The sequence below is a fragment of the Diuraphis noxia genome, unplaced genomic scaffold (genome assembly GCF_037042655.1).
Source record: "Diuraphis noxia isolate RWA-SAM2 unplaced genomic scaffold, SU_Dnox_SAM2 contig0004, whole genome shotgun sequence".
Lineage (NCBI taxonomy): Eukaryota > Metazoa > Arthropoda > Insecta > Hemiptera > Aphididae > Diuraphis > Diuraphis noxia.
Window position 1 is genome coordinate 30,789,444 of NW_028301714.1, and position 20,212 is coordinate 30,809,655.

Sequence of the window (20,212 nt, forward strand, 5' to 3'; positions counted from 1 at the left end):
GAATACAAAAAACTAAAAATACAATAAAGTTTTATAATATACAAACTGTACTAAGATATAATTTATTTTTAATATGTATAAACTGTATTTGAAAAAATTTGTGAGGGTAAATAATAATTGACTGTAAAATAAAAATAAGATTACATTACAAAAATATTTATCAACTTTTATTTTTTAAAGTGATTTTGTATCATAAATATGATATGTTTGGAGCATGGATTTCATAAAAATAAAATAGATTTTTCAAAATAACATTTGATGTATATGTAAATTGGTGACACATTTTATTAATTTACTTTTCATACAATATGATAGAGTTATTAATTAAGAAATAATTATTAACTGTGTAAAGTCTGTGTTGTATGCAGACTTCCAGTGATTCAGATATTGGCGAGTTTTTGATTTTGAAAATTAAATTGAAATTACTGTTTATTTCTATTAAGCAAATATTATAAATGTGTAAGCCGTCTTGACTCGAGTGGTGTGAAGATGCTCAGCTCTCAAAGACTACGGTACGTCTGAATCGTCTGATTCATAGACCTATAAACTATTTTGTATAGATCTATACCAATGGTTCTTAGCCTTTTTCGGTTCAGCGCCCTTTACTGAGAAAACTAATGGCCTACGCTCCCTTCCAACTAAAAAATGTCATACCTTAATGTATCAGTTTTTCAAATAAAAATAAAAATACGAGGGGTGGCATAATGGGTGGTATGTGCGATGTGATTGATTTTAGTTAACCAATTATAGTTTTCTAAGAATCCAGAAGTCCATGAATTTATTATTTAGCCAACTTTTAATGGTACCTAACTGGTCTTAAATTATTGATTAATCCCGAAATGGTATTAGGATTACAGCATCTAATCTAATACATTGCTTTGTTGTAAACTGTAAAGTCACAACTATATGTTACTATTCTATCTATTTGTTATAATTAGAGTCCAGAATTATACTCGTTTGTAAATTTTTTTTGAGTCCGTGTAGTCAGATGGGGTTTGAAATCTTTAGAAACAATGCAACAGGTAGATTAATGGCTAAAGTTTTTTTTTTTTGCAAATTTGAGAATATTTCATATAGTAAAGAATATTAGAAAATATAATATAAATTATATACCATAATTATTATACCCTAAATAGTAAAGAATTAAGTAATTAAAAATCTTCCAGTTGGTCTGTACTTAAATGTTAAACAGTTTTTGACTTAGAAACCATAGAAAATGATCTAATATTTATCAAAGCCCATTTTCTTGTGCTTGAAACATCCAACAAAAGTTTAGAAAAATCGAATGTGTGTCTCTTGTTGATGTAATAAATCTAATTGAAAATACAATTGCTAAACTTCAAAACATACCTGAAGAAAATTAAAATTAAATAAAAATAAAAATTAATCAACTTCAACAAAAAAATCATGGGCTCACCATTTTGAAAAATGTAGCAAAAGTTTTGAATGGAAATTGAATAATACTTATAGACAAATGTTCACCAGTTATGATAACATTGATAACTGATTTGGAACATGCTCCTGTAACTTCTAATTTAATCAAATTATTTTTTATTATGTAACTATTTCATATCTGTCCTATATACTATCAGTTTTTTTATATTATGTGCTTTATTATTTTGGATATAAAAGCATATTTTTATAAATAAAATTATTTGCACCGAAAAGATGTGCATGGCTCTATTCATAGTGTATGAATCTAAGAGTTATCCCTTATCCCTAAAAGACCACCAGTCAACAGGTAAACTTGATGATAAAACATTTAAATAAGAAACCAATTAAGGATCTTTTTATTCAAGGTGTCCTCATTGAACTTCTGTTTGTCATGCGTTACCCAAATACTATTTATTATTGTTTTTCCTTCATTCAGATTGATACTTATTAAAGTGGCGTAGTCAGCCTTTCCTGTGGGGTATTGGGTGTTTAAACCATTACCCTCATCCTATAACCTTGACTACGGCACTGCCTTCCTCGGGAGACTAGCAGATGGTTAAGTATAAGTCATATAAACACACAGTTTGAGACATTTAAGAGGAAGGATTTTTAACAGGCTACGAAATACACGGGTTCAGCTGGTTTATTTATAAATAATAAATAATTTATACCTACATCTATAGCTGTACAGAATTGTTCATTAAATATCAAAGTATTAATTGTAAGTAAAAAAAAAATAACTTTGAAGAAATTAATAAACAATAATGATTCAAAAAACCTAGGTTTTCTCAGCTGAGAACAGAATATCCTATAATCAAAATGCGCGCTATTGAATTGGCTTCCAACTTTGGGTAAATATGAATTTGACCCTTGAATTGGCTCCCTAAACGGCCTAAACTGTATAATATTATTATTTAACCAGGGGTTCTCATATTGTACACGTTTATACTTTTACGACGTCAGCCTACTATAATAATAGCCTGACAATTATTTGCACTCAAATATAGCATAGCGCAAGATATACCTATATTATTATATTTATACGTAAACATATTTATTGAATTTAGTCTTATCGCCTTAATCGTCATAATCTACTAGAGTAATCGATTAGCAGTGACTCCTATACATTAAGGATGGTGGTTTGCGTTTGGGCGAATTGCCTTTTTACCTGTATAATAAAAGTAATGTGTTTGGGCGAGTTAAGAGTTAACCGAGTTTCTTATAATGTGTTTGGGTGAGAATATATTTTTTTTATTCCTGAATTTTGTGATCGGGATTATTATTTTTCCGTCAATACCCAAACGGCTCCCGTCGAAAAAAGGGGTAGAACAGTCCTTGTCAGCGTACGGAATCGCGCATTTTAAGACACACGATTTTACAATATTTTTATATTTTTTTTTTAGATTTTGTAACTGTATACAGTTTTTGTATACCGAAATTAATTATATATATATACATATATACATGTATAATATTATACGTACTCGTACTCGGCGAGTATCATAATCGCCAAAGCTTGTGTGTGTTATTTCGTCGTGTACATATGACTCGTATATCAACGATGTCTAATCTATAGCATATTATGTGTTCATGGCTAATTGGAAATATCCAACGATTATGCGATAATGGAATCCATTAAATGGATAATGGATATGGCACACAATTGTGTCAGCTTGTGCAGTTTGTTTGAACTACAGTCTGTTCACGATATCCGCCGCCGTTGTGTGTATGTTCTCTTTAGAGACAGTCCTAAATCTGTATGAAGTGGAAAGGAATTTGTGTTGTAAAAAACAGGATTACTACCCGGATTTTACCTGATGGTAAAACTTTTTCCGATGGGAGCCGTTTGGGTATTGGCCTGTTCGTAAAACCTTTTTCGACAGGAGCCGTTTAGGAAAATCGGGAGCCGAATGGGCTATGCCCTATTTTGGGACTAGTATTTTGTTTATCATTTATCTGTAGATTGCACATAATTAGTGAGCGAAGGTCGTGGTGCGACGTAGTACTGAGGATTCAATGTTATTACTAAATATTAAACAAGCGATTGACGTGCAGTGTGGACGGTGCGAGTGGTGCGAAACAATATAAAAGATAAAATTGTAATGATTATAAGATAAAACAAAAAACAAATATATTTTTTTAATTTTAATTATATTTTAACTTCATTTATGAAAAATCTAAATCATTTCAATTTTTAATTTCACGCGCACACACATAAATAAACAATCAATTTTTAATCATACCCGTGGAATTCATGGAAAGTCCCAAGTCTGTCGAAATAAGAGGTAAAATGGATTGATAAAATACAGCGTCCCAGGGTATTCAAAATAAATAATAAAAAAATGGTCGCCCAAACGCATTACAATGTTTTAAAATCACTCGCCCAAACGCATTATGCTAAATTGCCCAAACACATTGCAATTTTTAAAAATTCGCCCAAACGCGTGACGCCCCATTAAGGCCGGTGTCACACTTGCGTTTTTTCCGTAGCGGAATTGGCGCAAAAATGTAAACTTATGCCTTGTTTACACGTGACGAGTACTCGGCCGAGCACTGTCCCGTGCGAACTCTAGGAACCAGTACTCGGCCTAGTAATCGGACGAGTAAAATAAGCAGGCGAGTGAATAGAAACAGTTTCTATTCGCTGGGCCGAGTGACTACCCCCACTACCAAGACCGAGCAACATAACGAGTGACACGGCCGAGTACTCGTCACGTGTAAACAAGGCATTAATACTACAGCTCAGTAGTAGCACAGAATAGATTTAATCTATTCCGTGGTAGTAGCTTTAAATGCGCCGATCAAGATATGCTCAATGTTGGAGACCAAACGTCCTTTGGCCAATAAATCCGTGGGACTCCCATCTAAAAAGTTGCCGGAACGAAACGTCCGTCAACCGTTGAACACATGCGTACATCCGTAAAATCGTAAGCTTTGAAAGGACGTAAGTTCTAAAAAAATGATCTCTACAAATTTTATATTGCACTATCGTTCTCAACTTGTTGAAATACGAACGGTGGCGAGTGGCGGATTCGATACAGGAGAGGGGCACAGAGGTCAGAGGCCCGTGTCCCCTATTAGTTTTTTATCGACAATTATTTCATGTAACTAAGCGAGTTGAATCACATAAATGAAAAAATTAGTTAATAAGAATAATACTACCAAAGTAGGTACCAAACTACCAACACCAACTGACCAACTATTAATCACTAATCATTCATCATTGTAAATTGTTAATTGACTAAATTGTAATCATAAATTCACAATTATTATTTTATTTGCATTCAAACTGATAAAATAGGATTTACAGCTTTCTTATCGATACCTATTTATAATTATAACTGACAACTGTTAGCTATTAATTTAAACTTGAATCATAGAATTTATGTGTGCTCTCCGACCCCCCCCCCCATATAAAAATATCGAAGGTCCTCCCCTGAACACGAATGTTCCCATGACAAAACAAAAATAATGCCGGGAAACGAAATTGAATTGTTCTGCTCCATTCTTTGTATTTACGCCATGATATCACATTATAGAGAAGATAAGGTGATACAACTAAACCACTTCCCTAATTCACAATTTTAAAAATTAGCGTCTTCATTACTTTATTACATCGTATCGTGTTCGTTATTTCTTATTTAAAATTTAAAGCTTAGTTATTCTCGTTAAATCTAATTATTTTTCGGTCAACTGCCTGTCGCCTGCGAGTTGTAATAAAATAAAATATGTTTTCGTTACACATGTAACCTAAATATTTATTATTTATTAATAGTTAGTCGCTTGTCGTTGTATGTATTCCTGTTGCGTTGAAAGTATCTATTTGATGTTACTCTTATTTAATATTTTAATATTTATGCTGAAATATTGTTGACAAAATAGTAGTAATCCAGATTCCAGAGCTCAGTTTCTAGTTCAAGTTAGTTTTATGGATTAACCCTGACTGTCACATACCTAATACAGTGTCTATACTGAATAATTATCAGCAACGTAAGTACTGACAAGTTTTTGTATTACCTTTAAACCCTGTAATATTATGAAATTATTTTGAAGACTTAAATTTAAATATAATATTTATATTACGGTTCAAACATCTATTTTAAAGGATATTTACATAATTCTAGTAAAAAAATTGTCAACTTTTGTTCCATAATATAAAAAAAAATTAAAATATTTTCTCTTTTGTTCAAGAATACATACTATTAGATAAAACAAGGAAACTTATTATTAAAAAGACAAAAACCAAACCGTTTGGGTCTTACTCAAATGAAGTTATCAGAGCAACCCAATTTTTTCTTGTTTCCAACGATAAATTTACGATGGTTTTAAATAAAGTTATGATCAGAAATTTGGAATCAAAACTATAGATGAAGTGAAATATACTTAATGCTGTTGTGATAAAGTTGGCAGTTAAGGTTATTTATGTTGATCAAAATTTAGTTATACAGTAGAACCACAATTATCCAAACCTCTGTTATACGAACCCTCCATTATCCGAACTATAATTAGTGTATCCAAATGTGAAAACTTGTATCCGGCCAGTTGGCCAACTGGTTTATTGAATCATAACTCGCTTTTGGCTTATTGTTTGAGGAGAGTCCGTTTTTGACCAAAACCGTACTCTTCCCTTTTTGACAAAACAAAAATTTATATTGTAAATTTAAAATAATAAAATAATGATATACAATTTTTGTCAATAATTATTAAGTATAATATTAATATAAAAACAATGTTAATACATAGGTCTTCTACATTTTAAATAATTTTCTATATTTTATTTTATAACATTTAATGCAACTTATAATAATTTTAATTAAATCAACAAAGCAACGGAAATGTTGTTTGATAACTTCTAATAATGTAATGTATTTCTGATAATCTAATGTATGTAATAATAATATATAATAAAGTAATAATGATAATAAATATTTAATTATAAAAAATATTAAATACTAAATACATACTGATAAATTTTTTTATTTTACATTTCCAATATCTAAACTTTTGCGTATCCGAACTAGATGCAGTCCCAATTGGCTCAGATAATTGAGATTCTACTGTACATTGAAACCACAAAAAATTACTAAGATTATGGAAATGTGTTTAATTAATAATCACTTAATTCATACATATATTTTTATCATTAATTATACTATTGATTTAAATCTGTTTTTACAGGTTAATAATGTGGATAACAATGAAAACATATTCTATACAAAATGAAGAAGATATTGATGAAATATTATTGAAGAATATAAATGAATTTAACAACGTTTTTGAGTTAATTAAGAATAATATTCTACTAACTAACATTCAACGTTTATCTGACATGGATTTAATTTCCTTCAAAGCAAATCTAACATCATTACAGCTTCAAAAAACAAACTCTTCAAAATCACTTCTAAGAAAAAACAATAAAACATATATGGTAAATTTTGTAAATATCCAAAATGATAAGGGTGATGGTTTAAGTTCATTAATAGATAATTTATGTGAAAATGATAGAATAATTATAATTAATGCAGTCGTACTTAAGCAGTTAACTAGTTACAATTCTAATAAATTAAACATTTTAGTTCGTCCACAAGACAACTCTTCAGTTATGTTATTCAAAATTAAAAATTTGTTAGAAAAAACAGATTCAATAATTGTAAAAAATCTTTCTGTATTATCTGGTACTGGTGTTTATTCAATATTTGGAACTATAAAAAAAATTGTTAAACATAACTATGAGGTAATATCATTAAGATTGCAAAGTTGTGATAAATCAATCTTAAAAACTCTAAGATCTTCTCATTTTGTCAGTGAATATAAAAATATAAACAAAAATACATTTGGGGTAAAATATGATTATCTTTCAAACAAAGTTGATATTTTAGTTAAATCTCCAAGTAACGACTTTACTTCATTGTCACTTAATCAACGAATTTGTTTGAACAATGTAAAAGTGAAAATTATTAATGATTCAGACATATTTTTACTACATATGAATGGATATAGTCATAATATAAAAGCTGGTCCAATAGAAACTGGTATTGTAAATTCTCTTAGACCCCCATCTAGACATTTTCCAATACCAGATGAATTAAGACCAACATTACGAACTAAATTCAAAAAAATATCTAGTGATGTTGAATTAGTTTTGAATGATAATATTCAAGAGTTAAGTACAAAAATGTCTACATTGGAAAATGCAGCTTTAAATGTTCAACAAAGTACACATAAGAAAACAAAATTTGTAAATTCATCATCTGATGATGATGATATTGTTAACTTATCACCGTGTCAAGATTTTTCATCTACGCAAATTATTAATAAGGACAATAATGTTAAAAACAATGCTAGTTCACTTTGCAAAAAAAACACTAATATTATTGATGACAATTTATTGCCTATTGGCCATTTAAGATCAGCTAATGAAGCCCAAAAATATAATGAACACTCATCACTTATTTCATCAAGTAAAGATACTTTTTTGCATAAAAGGGAAATGTATTCTCAAAGAGAAATTTCACCAAGTTCTTCTACAGATGGCTCATGTTCACCAAGTTTCTTCAACACACAACAAGAATCATTAACATTGAATCAAGAAACTCTATCAAATAATTTTAAATCTAAGAGTATTACAAACCTTCCTTTGAAGTGTATAGGTTCTTGTAGACTGATTCATACTGTACCAAACATATTTGTTAGTAATGAAATTGTTAGTGGATATTGTACAAAATGCAATGCATTTGTTCAAAAATGTTACCTTAAATTCACAACTCAATCTTCAAATATGGAATACAAATGTCCTAAATGTTCTAGTATTGTACACCTTACGTTTTTTTTCATAATGAATTTTCTTTATGGAAAAGATGAATCAAAAGCTATAGAAGTATGTTGTTATGATAAATATGCTGAACACGTTATTAGAAGAATATCAAGTAAAAAAATTAAACTTGAAGAATATTTATCAAACCAAAATAATAGGGAACTAGTTATACATACCATGAAATCTCTTATAAATAATAGAACAAAAGTCAATATAATTGTTTGTTTTTCACCCGAGGATAACAAAAACATACTTTTGGAAATAGATACAAAATGTATTGTTATAACAGAATAAGCAAAATTGTTATCTTAAGTTTTTACTTGTTTATTTTATAGTATTACTGTAAATTGTAAAAATAAGCCGTGTATAATTTTTGACAGTGTTAAATGTCGAGTGTATAATATAAATTATTTATTTATTCTGTTATTGTTATAAAGTACTTAATCATTAAATATTAATACTACTTTGTGTGCTTTAAGTCAATAATAATTTTAGTCTTATTTTGTATATTATATACCTAAATCATCAAATATTTTGTATCACATTCATGAATTATTCTATCATGGATATTAATATAAATACAAGATTAAATTCTAACTTTTTTATAATATTCTAAAAAGTGTTTAAAAAGATTTTTGCTAACTATAACAATATCTCATGTAATACATATAATCATGGTGAAAATTATATATTTTCAGAAATACTAATTGTACTGATGAGTTAATACTCAGTAGGCAGTCGTGCAAAGTATTTGAATATTTGTATTAAAATACTTTTTGAAGTATTTTTTGGTATTCTAAATACTATATTTTTTAAATATTTTTAACATCATATAAATACCTGTATTTAAATACCACATGGTTCGTTTTATTAATTATTTTTGACAACAATTTTACATCAATAAAAATAATATTGTTTTCGTTGAAGTAATATTAAATCGACTTAATCTGTAAGTTGGAACTCCAAAAATATAATTTCATATTTATTAATATCATGAGCATGGAGTATATAAGATAAATTTTTATCTTATTGACAAGGCTATGTAATTATTTGTATAAAAAACCAATATATTAATGAGACTAAAAACAGAAAACATTTAGTTTAGAAAAAGTGGGTAATTTTAAGGTTTAAAAATTTTAAAAATGCTACACCCAATTTTATATGGGTTCTATGTTGGATTTTTCTTAAATAATTCTATATTAGTAGTTAATACCACTTTTTATTTATTTTTTTGTTTTGTAATTTAATTGTATCGATAATGATACCTGAACATGTATTTACATCTAAATATTTGGGCATGTTATTTTTTTCAAATTGTTAAAATCTATGGTAAGTACTAAGTAGTAACATAATATGAGGCACCTATAATGATGTACAGTATTCATAAATCACATGTATGTTATTATAACATAACAACTTAGTTTTTTTTAATTTAAATTGCGCCTATGATGCTATATAGTAAACACAGGCCCGTAGTAAGACATTTTCCGCCCTAAAGCGAATAAAAATAATAGTTAAATTTCTGTCTTTTTTGGAAATTTAATATTACAATTTGCCGCCTCAATTTTTTTAAATGTGATGCCGCCCTAAAGCAACGCATGGCTTTCTTGTACCCTAGCGACGGGCCTGAGTAAACAATTTAAAAAAAATACTTGTATTTGTATTCAAATACTTAGTGAGTATTCGTAAATTACATTTTTATAATAGTATTTAATACTATTTTATTTGAATACTAGTATTTTAATACTTTTTTAAAACTATTTTTTACAAGACTACCTGGTGTTCCTGATGAAATCATATGTATTTTGAAAATTAAATCCCATGTCCGAATTTCAGTTGGAGGCTACCAGCTTACAAGATCTTCACAAAAATATTATTTATGTAAAAAGGCAGTTTTAAAACAAATAATAGGTGATCCAGATAATTTTTTTCCGACTTGCCGCATGGACAGTCTGGTTCTCAAGATACCATATTACACTACCATAAACTGCTCCATATTAAGAATTTTATTTTTACTCTCCATGATAATTTATGCAGTTTACCCGGATCATTGCTGTAGACATTAGTGAAATAGAATCACAGTTTGCCTTTGGCTAACTTCCGTGTATAGTGTATTTATATTTTATTTAAACATTTATTTAACACTAACAATTATTTATGGTTAATTAACAAAATTAATATGAAGCTCAAGTATGAGGATGACAAACATTAAAGTATCACTATGAGGTTGTGAAGTTAATAGACTAGGATGCTGCAAAGTTAAAATTCATAAAAAAAGGTGAATACAGTACATTTTTGTAAGGTAATAAAAACATTCTTTTAAACTAGATAAACATTAAAGTATTGCGCCCTAAACCTCACTCTTTCACATATCAACATTCATAACTAGTTACTAATTATTGACAATATTTGATATGTAAACCTAAATGAAATAAAATAAAAACAAATTATTCAAAATTAAACTTTTGTTTATAATTATAATAATATGTGTCTTAAATATATCAATATAATATTATTTCAATAATTTCAACGAAATTCATAACTGTACAAGACATTGTATGGAAGCTGCAACTATAAATATAAATCATAATTTTAAAATGTTAAGATAATTATTATACTATGTGTCTATGCATATTGTGCTACTAGCTATGGAAATTTTTTAAAAGCAGTGAGTGAAACATTACAGAAATATTACATTTAATTAGGCTACACGTTATCTATAAGTAATCTCTGTTATATTATATTATATAAATATTTTGCTCAATGTAGTTCACTATATTATTATGTATCATTATCAATCATCAGTAGTACTGTTCTATGGTAGTATAAATGTGATATAAACATGAATGGAAATCTGTTAAAATGTTCAGGGGGATTAAGGCCAATAGGGGAATAACATTTTTAACACTGATGCGAGTCCTCCCATTTCCTGCCTATGTGTATAAACATATTATATTGTGTATCAAATTATTTTGTCTCCTCAAACCTTTCATGACGTAAAAAATGTATCTAATTTTTTTTTACTTATAGTTAATTTATTGTTGACTATTGTAATAATACAAAGCAAAGTGTTGCAATCTGCTTATCTAAATATATAATAATAATAATAAATAATAATATTATTATAAATGCATAGATATATATTATATATAGTATGTAGAATGTATAACTATTTCACATTAAGTTCCTCCACTGTAAAATGAGGTCTCTATTCTGTATTTCTTGCCATTATTGTATTTAAAATGCATTATAATTAATGGAAGAGATTCAGTTGATACTACAGATATAACAAAAATGTGTAATGTCTCCAATTACTGACAAGTATTTATTTATCTTTGAGGGATTTGGCAAGGTAAAGTGTAGCAGGAAAACTAAAATTTATTTTTGTTTCACAAATAAGTTAGTACTATAAAGATATTATATGAGATATTTTGTATTTCATATTATGTAACTTACTATATAATTACAACATTTTAATAATTTAAATTTAATATTAAAAAATCTGCTACATACATATCAGAACAATAAGTGATGTATAATAACTAAAATAAGAAAGACAAGTTTTCCAGAATGAACAACTCTCCCACTGGAGTAACTTTGACATATGGTATGATGGTAATACAATTATATCACAAATGTTTTTCAGTCAAAATTATTCCTTTTTTGCTTAGTAAATAAGATGTATATAATATTCAAAATAAAAAATAAAATAATATTACATTTCTTATAAGTAAATAATACGAGGTAATAATTTAATGAATCTGTTCTTTCTAGTATTTAATTTATTTAAATTTTCCAAGTAAATTAAAGTGGATTAGTTTTAATTTAAAATAATACTTTATTTGTACATTTTAGGTTTTTTTTTTCTATTCTAAATATTGGTTCTAAATGCATACAACTAGATAAATATTAATAATTCAAAGAATATATACAGTGTGATCACAATTTAAGTTCACACTGAAAATCTCAAGTGAATGGCTTGTATTGAAATGTGGTTTTTGGGAGGTGATAGGAAGTACTTGTTACTTAATTAATACATTTTATTTTTTATTATAATATTAATATTACTATCATCAGTATAAATATTTTGTTATAAATTTAATTAGTAAAATTGATGAAATATTGTACTCTAAAAATAATGTTTAACTATTTCAAACTTATTTTATTATTTCCTGTGGTTATAAATGAAAATGTTATTAAACATGAATCATGCATAAATCCAAATTTTGGCTTACTCAAACTTGGTCAGTATTGTAAATAGAAAAAATGTATATTATGAAAAATGTTTTTAAAAAAAATAATCTATCCAAATACATTTTAAAAAAAATGTTTCCACTAGAAAAAAATATGAGTTGTATTGTGCATACCATATGCATACAAAGTGTTAGAAATTTTAAATTTATCTGAAAATATGTATCTAGGTATACCCTATCATCTCCAGAAACCTCCTTTCAATACAAGGCCAACCTGAAATATTTAGTGTTACCTTAAATCTTGATCACACTATACATATTATTATGAATTGACAAATAGAAAATTAAGATTTTATTAAAATGTAATCCTGTTATGTATGATCTTAATGAAAATAAAATTAAGAATTTAAGAATCAATTAATCAATTTCCAAAAATAAATATAATGACTAAATTAAAAATATTAAATACTTTGATAAAATTAATCAGTTAGTTAGGTAACATTTACTATTTAGTGGATTAATTAATTTCTCAGCTCAATAAATCATTTATATCAGATAGAGACAACTGTTTAATTTGTGTCTGAGTTTCTTCTTGTTTTATCCATAAATCATTCCAGTTATTTGCTGAATTATTAAGAGACATTGGTTTAGTTTGTGAGGTAACTGAATTGTTTTCAAATCCTGAAAGTCTACCTTGAAGACTCATTGATTTATTTTCAAATCCCATTGATTTTGATTGAGATAATGAGCTTGTGGTAGGTTTCATCTGATTTAACCAGCTTATTTGATTTATATTTGAATCAATCAGTGATGATGTGAGATCCTTGGGAACTGGATTATTTTTGTTGACTTTTTCTATGCTAGGAGTAAGGGTAATGTCTTGCTGAAATGTGCAGAATGGTATATCTTGTGATTTGTTTGTCCTAAAATGAATTAAATAGCACACAAAAATAAATTACAACAATTCTTTGCTCATCAAACAACCCAATATTTTTGGTAAACAGTTTTTTAATTAATTTTTTTTCTACAATTAAGCTTCTGAAAATCTGAAGTGTTAAAAAATTTAGACTTTGCTAAAAATTCAAATAATCTCAATTTAATTTTATGTATAGCAAAAAGTTTCTATGGAAAATGAGAAAAAGTGCTACAAACCCTGAATTGAAGAAAAAAACAGACTTGAACCAAATTAAAACAAACTAGCTCTATTTAATTGATTTTTAATGTTTTTCATCAAATTTAATTTAAATCTTTATTTTAATGGTTAAATGTTCAAACTAATTCTAAGAATTTAATTTGGTTTGAAAAACAAACAACTTTCAACATGATAGGTAAAACAAATTAATTAGTTAATTGTTTATTAATTTAGCTGTGTTAGTTGAAAATATTATAAATTCCTTTTTTGTTAACTGTTTTAGATTGGATCTTTTAATCTATTTACTATTTTTATTTTTTAATTCATTTATGTGACACTTAGGAGTACCTACATTAACTACAATAGCAACAAATTTTACCAGAATAAATTTAAAAAATATTATTACTTAATCAACAGTTTCTTGGTCTAAATCTGTTATTTATAGATTATGTCAAAATGGTAAAATTATTAATAAAATAAAATATAAATGGTTAACATACTTTGATCTTTCATAGTTGGAAGACAAATTATTTGTTATTTCATTGGAACCAGATGTTTGCATAGAAGATTTTTCAACAAAACTTTCAAACTGAAATTCATTTGTCAAACCATTTGGCTTTGTTGTTGTTCCATTCTCTAAAGTTAAACTATTAGAAATTGATCTGCAAAATGTAATGGGTTATTTATACTTATTTTTAGTATATAATATAAATATGTACTCAAAAATAACAAAATAATTTTAATTTGTAAGTACCTGTGCTGTTCATTTAGTTGTTGTAATTTTGCTCGATGATCAGTTTCAACGCTAGTAATCATTTCTTTCACAATCGATATTAATACATTAAACTGATTTAGGGTTAATGTATTCTCAATACACATTGGTATTAAAAAAGGTAAAATACTGAGTGCCATAGTTTCTTTAGTAATATACATTTTTTTGTGAGAAAGAATAATCCTATATACACCTAAGTATATAAAAATTAAATTATTTTTGAATAGAACAAAATAGTAATAATAATTACCTAAAATACCCATAATCACAGCTGGGTCCTTAGAAGGTATTTGAGGTAAAAATGGAATAATATCGTCAAGTACTAGCCATCTATCCAAATATTCGATTAATTTACCAATGCAAACAAGACATTTCACACGAACCTAAACAATTAAATAAACATTTATTAATAATTTCAACTATTCATTAAAGCACTCTCGTATTCTTTTTGAATTATCTTAAAAATTAAGTAGTATATAAATTTATTCTATACTTTTATGAAATAAAGTACAAATTATATATTTTTTTAGTTAACACATTTGAAGCTATTTAGATGGTCAATATTTTTAATAGTTATTTTCACATAATACATTTTTTTTTAGTTATATGAAAATAAATAAACTAAGAAAATTAAATAAATGATAGAATTTACTGTGGATTTTTCTTTAATGTATATAAATCTCTACAATTCTAATTGTAATTATTTGGAAGTATGTATATTATGTTGAATGTCCTCTATGCAGTCTAAATGTAAGGCTAATAAATATATTAGGCTTAAGCGAAAAGAACAAGCACATGAGGGAATAATATTCTTCAAAAGCATTATTGACAAGTCTAAGAAATCATGCTTTTATATATGTATATTATTATATTTATGTTTCCTATGAAATCAATAAAATATTTTGTTTAAGTATTCAATTAATATTCCATATTATTTTATATTAATTAAATTACTAATGATAGAACTTTGACCTGTATCATTTATTTTGGTTTTGGGTGTTGTAAATTCAAATACAGTAATAAATAATTTAAATAAATATTAAGGTTTTAATAACTGTTAGGTTTTGGGTTAATATGGGTTAATAGAGATGTCAAGAAGTTCTGAAAAATTCTAAAAAAAATATTGTTAATCAAGTATATTATGTAAATATTATATACCAGCATATTTGAGCCCATGTTATTAAACAGTTAATACTTTAAATTTATTTTTTAATTATAATTTATTGTAGGTAGAAACAACTATTAACAAAATCAAACTAATATTCACAAAAAAAATTTAAAGCAAAAATTATTTAGGTTTTGGTTAATTTTGATGTTTTGGGGAAAAAAATAATTTGGGTTATATAGATAATAGATTTTGGTTGTTTAATTGATTTGAAGATTTTAATGGTAAACAAGTTTTTGGTTATTTTGGAGCAAAGCACTGTTAATTAGTAAGCATTTTTTTGTATTTATATTGTATTGATAAAGTGTGTTAAGGCTCCGAGAATAATAATAGTTTTTATTTTTTCTAGCCACATAAATTGATTACATCTCTATATAGGTAAGTTGAAATTTCTATACACCGATGATGATATGATAAAGAGTAACTAAATTGTAAAGTTGAATTCTTTTAAATCCACATAAATATTATCAAATTCATATTGTAACAATTTTCCTTCAACCTCAGCCTCAATTTATATGATAATAGATAAGACAGTAAGGGCAGTGGACACTAAGCTGTTGCTTGTCCTCCAAAAAAATTTTCTCATGTTGTTTGGACTTCTTTTTATAACAGAAAAAATATAAAGTGTAGTTTATACATTTTTGTCAATCCAATAGTTACTGTTTATGTTAATTGGACCTTAAGAGAACCATTATACATGACACTTGCATACTTTGTCATACAAATGTAAATTATTACAAAAACTGTTACAGGACCTCTGTATTAAGTAGAACTTTTAAATTCAATAACGCAAGGTACAAACTTTAAGTTATTTTATTTTTTTGATAGCACTAATGATTAACCAATAGTTTTTTTAATTAAATAAAAAAAACAAATAAAAGATAATGTACTAATAACTTAAATTGTATTTATGTTATTTTAATAATAACAATGTTACAAAACAGATATAATTCTTCTCTATGTATTGTGGAATTTTGCTAATTTTTCTTTAAATACAGAGAGAGTATAGTTGTCCTGCGCAAAAGTTTTTTTTTTTATGTTGAACATTTGTAAGTCTGAGACAAAACATGCAGGTGTAGAGTCCTGTTAAGTGATGTATAGACCCCATAGCTGAGTTACTATCAACATAATGTTTAATTTGTCATAAGAATATACACATTAATAGTACTTTTTATAAATTTTTCACATTAAATAAATCAGATCAGATTAAGATTTATTAAACTTACTGAAAGATCAGAAGTAGATAAACATAATCTTTTTATCCTAGGCAATAAGGCATTTTTCATAGAAGGGCCTTCTACTAGAGTAGCTAATGATGGAATCACTGATAGACAAGATTCTTGAACTGGTTTTGAATCCAATTCTAATGTTTTGTATAACATTGGTAATATATCAGATTTGAGATCTTCTAATGGTGCTAATTTTAATAACAATTCCATTTTTTGGAGAAAAATGAAAGGAACCTTCAAAATTTTAACATAATCAATAAATACTGAATTAGTAATGATGAAAAAGTACATACTTGGACTGGTTCATGCACTTTCATTATAGGCTTTAAGCATGGTAAAATATGGTTAACAAACTCATCTTTAGTACAGTTTTCGCAGACAAAAAAAATATTTGGCAAAACAAAAGGTATCATAACAGGATTAACACAATCTTTTACAAGACAAGGAAGAATCCTAAAAAATGTTTAAAAAAAATTTTTTTTTAATAAATATTATATATTTATATAGATTCATTATTATTTGATAGTAATTGTAGTTACCGGTTTAGACAAATTCTATGAGGTAATTTTTCCATTATCTGAGGTAAACCTTTATAAAACTGAGATTTCTGCAAATTATCCCATTGGAAAAGTGAATCCAAATAATTTAATGTTTTAACTCCAACATCATTAAAAAAATCAATCTATAAAAAAAAAAAAATAGTTGAAACAGTTGCTTCCTATTTCAATTATAAATCAATATTTTACTTTTAAAAATTCATGTTCATCAGGTCTGTCTTCAGGTCTAAAGCTTAATAATAATCTTACTGGTTCTCGGAGACCAGCATCAACAGTTGATAATTTTGGTGTATTATGTTTAATCTGTTAAATTTAAATTTTAGCAAAGAATTTAAAAAAGAACAACTAATTTCATACTTCTTGCAAATTGCGTTTATAAATAGACCATTCATGATTTGACTGTAGTGGTGCATTTCCTTTATTATAAATGGCAAAAATTAACACTCCTAAAGAATACATGTCATTGGCTTTTATTTGGATGTGATCACAACCTGATTCAGGCGCTAAATAATCTAAAGATGGTTGTGCCCAAGGATGGACATCCACTTTATACTCCCAGCTTGGCCATGTGGGCTGTTGGACAAACAAAATATCTATATATAAAAAAATATCATAAACAAACTAAATTATTTAGTCCTTACATTTGGATCTACTGGATTGATACTTTGAGAACAGAAATCAAAACCAAATATTTTCCATGCTCCTTGTTCATTAATAACAACATTTTCTGGGCACAAATTGTGATGGAGTAGCTTAGCATCGTTGTGTAAAAATGCAAGACCTTGACCAAGTTGCATTAAGCCATACTTGATATCAATATCAAATAGATTATAATCTTGTAGATTTTTGGACACTGGCTGAGGAGTGTTTTCCATCTTACCAAGGACATTAGCCAGACTACAAAACACAGGTTCCGTAGCAAATGCCAAACTTTCTCTAAAAATGTAAGACTATATAAATAAATAACTTAACATTCAATACATCGTAATCATATGAACCTAGATTCTTCTAAAGTATGTTGAACAGTTAATACTTGAGGATGTTTGAGTCTGGCTAGTTGGGCAACACCTTTTTTGACAACCTCTATTATATGTTCTCGTTCAGTTTTCGACCATTTATCTAACTGTCTCTTTTCTAATACAAAAATAGATGCTGGTTGCTGTGTTGACTTTTTGTATCCACTGTATATCTTCCAAAGTAATCCTAATTTCATAAATAAGAGTTTAATATTAGCAATCATAATATTAAATAAAAAAATATGTTATATGGTCACAATGATTTTGATGAAAGAAACAATTAATACATACCAACACCAGCACTAGCTATATGTTTAGTAGCTTCATACTCCCTTGTGACTGGATTGCCAGGAAGAACAGTTGACAGTTGTGACATAGTACTTGTAACAGTAGATCGAAATTTATTAATTACATCCATTTTTATGGAGTTTGAAAAACAGAATTGAAAATAATAATTTAAACTTGAGTTTGCATAGCGTTGAGCATCTGCATCTTTAAAAAATCATTACATTGAAAACTGATAAAAATATTGATAAAATATTTTGTGATAACAGAAGTAAAAAACTAAGGTGTATTCATAATACAGAAATTCCATTGACATATTAATATGTCTATGAGAAATACAAAATAATCTGAAAACTATACCTAAATACTAAGTATTAAGTGACGCAACTAGGGGGGTTTAACCCTAGGGTCTTTAGCGACCCCAAGTTAAAATTTAGCACCCCTTGTTTTTTATATATAATTATTATTATATACCTAATACTATGAATTTTATGTTTTTAAATGATGGGAAATTTCCTGAAAAAAATGTATAACTGTTTGATCGTATAATACAGGGGCGTAGCCAGGGGGGGGGGGGTGTTATAACCCTCCCCCTCAGCCGTATTTATATCAAAAATATAATGTTTATAATATAGGAATACAATCATTTGGTCGTGGTAAAATGTATTCTGTTATTAAACCCCCCCCCCCTAAAAAAAATCCTGGCTACGCAACTGGTATAATATAATTCGTTATTTATCTTTGTTGAATATTGAAAAAGATTAATTCAATCAGATAAACGCCGAAACTATTTTGAATAAATATTGCATAAAATCCAGAAAAATTATGCTGATTTCAAATGTATAAATTATTATTTATTAAACAGGATTATGAAAATAAAATGTTTTAAAGTTTTGATGTATTGATTAATGTTGGTCTATGTGTAGGGAGTGTGAGGGGCTTTGCCCCCACGGCTCTGTGATGTATTCACAGATTTAGCACCCCTCGTTTTAGAGATCTAGTTGCGCGTTGCGCCTATAGTCACAGACTCACACTCTCACTGTACCTATCACCACAGAATAAATTATATCCTATCTTTTATGAGTACTAACTACTAAGCATAGATAATATATATTGTATACAGTATATGGTATTAAGCTTCGGTCATATAAAATTATTTAGATTAAATGGTCGAAGTATTAGGACATTTTTGATTTTGAGTCATTATAATTTATAATTTTTAATTTTTATACCTATTTTGACGGCATTATCAGCTGGCTAGAGCGTTAAGAAGGCCTATTTTTTAAATAATTCTGTGTAATGGTTATAATGATTAAATGGTATAGGTACTCATTAAAATTTTAGGAATTTAGTTTTTATCCATCTGACTATCTCGATGGCATGAACATTTTAAGCATCAACATTCTCTAATAATGTTCATGAATCATGACAATAAGATTATAAGAAACAATCTCGGCTATGGATAAACATGTTAATATGACTAAATAATAAAATAAACACTATATTATATTAAAATATAAGAATATAACATTATTTAGTTATTAGTCATGATAAATAAAGTAACATATATTGTGCACATGCAAAATTATGCCTGATCCGCTTAGTTATTGTAAAT

General features: G+C 27.2%; 2 protein-coding genes across 5 annotated transcripts; one reads left to right on the plus strand and one right to left on the minus strand.

The window, feature by feature from the left end:
• The first annotated feature begins 4,184 nt into the window (after window positions 1-4,184).
• LOC107167226 (uncharacterized) lies at window positions 4,185-8,787 on the plus strand. 3 transcript variants are annotated; one of them, XM_089227414.1, is made up of 3 exons: window positions 4,185-4,378; window positions 5,317-5,424; window positions 6,613-8,787. In XM_089227414.1, exon 3 carries the CDS (start codon window positions 6,620-6,622, stop codon window positions 8,540-8,542), a length of 1,923 nt encoding a protein of 640 aa, XP_089083540.1. In that variant the 5' UTR covers window positions 4,185-4,378; window positions 5,317-5,424; window positions 6,613-6,619; the 3' UTR covers window positions 8,543-8,787. The 3 variants fall into 3 exon arrangements, with proteins under 3 accessions (XP_089083540.1, XP_089083539.1, XP_089083538.1); XM_089227413.1 differs by lacking the exon at window positions 4,185-4,378 and adding an exon at window positions 4,421-5,225; XM_089227412.1 differs by lacking the exon at window positions 4,185-4,378 and having other exon boundaries at window positions 4,421-5,424.
• A 2,876-nt stretch (window positions 8,788-11,663) lies between these two features.
• On the minus strand, window positions 11,664-18,820 carry LOC107167224 (SCY1-like protein 2). 2 transcript variants are annotated; one of them, XM_015516180.2, is made up of 12 exons: window positions 18,604-18,820; window positions 18,295-18,499; window positions 17,938-18,232; window positions 17,654-17,869; window positions 17,486-17,599; window positions 17,279-17,421; window positions 17,033-17,192; window positions 16,737-16,973; window positions 14,596-14,728; window positions 14,328-14,538; window positions 14,074-14,235; window positions 11,664-13,364 (listed from the first exon to the last, which is right to left on the minus strand). In XM_015516180.2, the coding sequence occupies exons 1-12, from the start codon at window positions 18,728-18,730 to the stop codon at window positions 12,971-12,973; spliced, it is 2,397 nt and encodes a 798-aa protein (XP_015371666.2). In that variant the 5' UTR covers window positions 18,731-18,820; the 3' UTR covers window positions 11,664-12,970. The 2 variants fall into 2 exon arrangements, with proteins under 2 accessions (XP_015371666.2, XP_015371668.2); XM_015516182.2 differs by lacking the exon at window positions 16,737-16,973.
• Window positions 18,821-20,212: the final 1,392 nt, after the last annotated feature.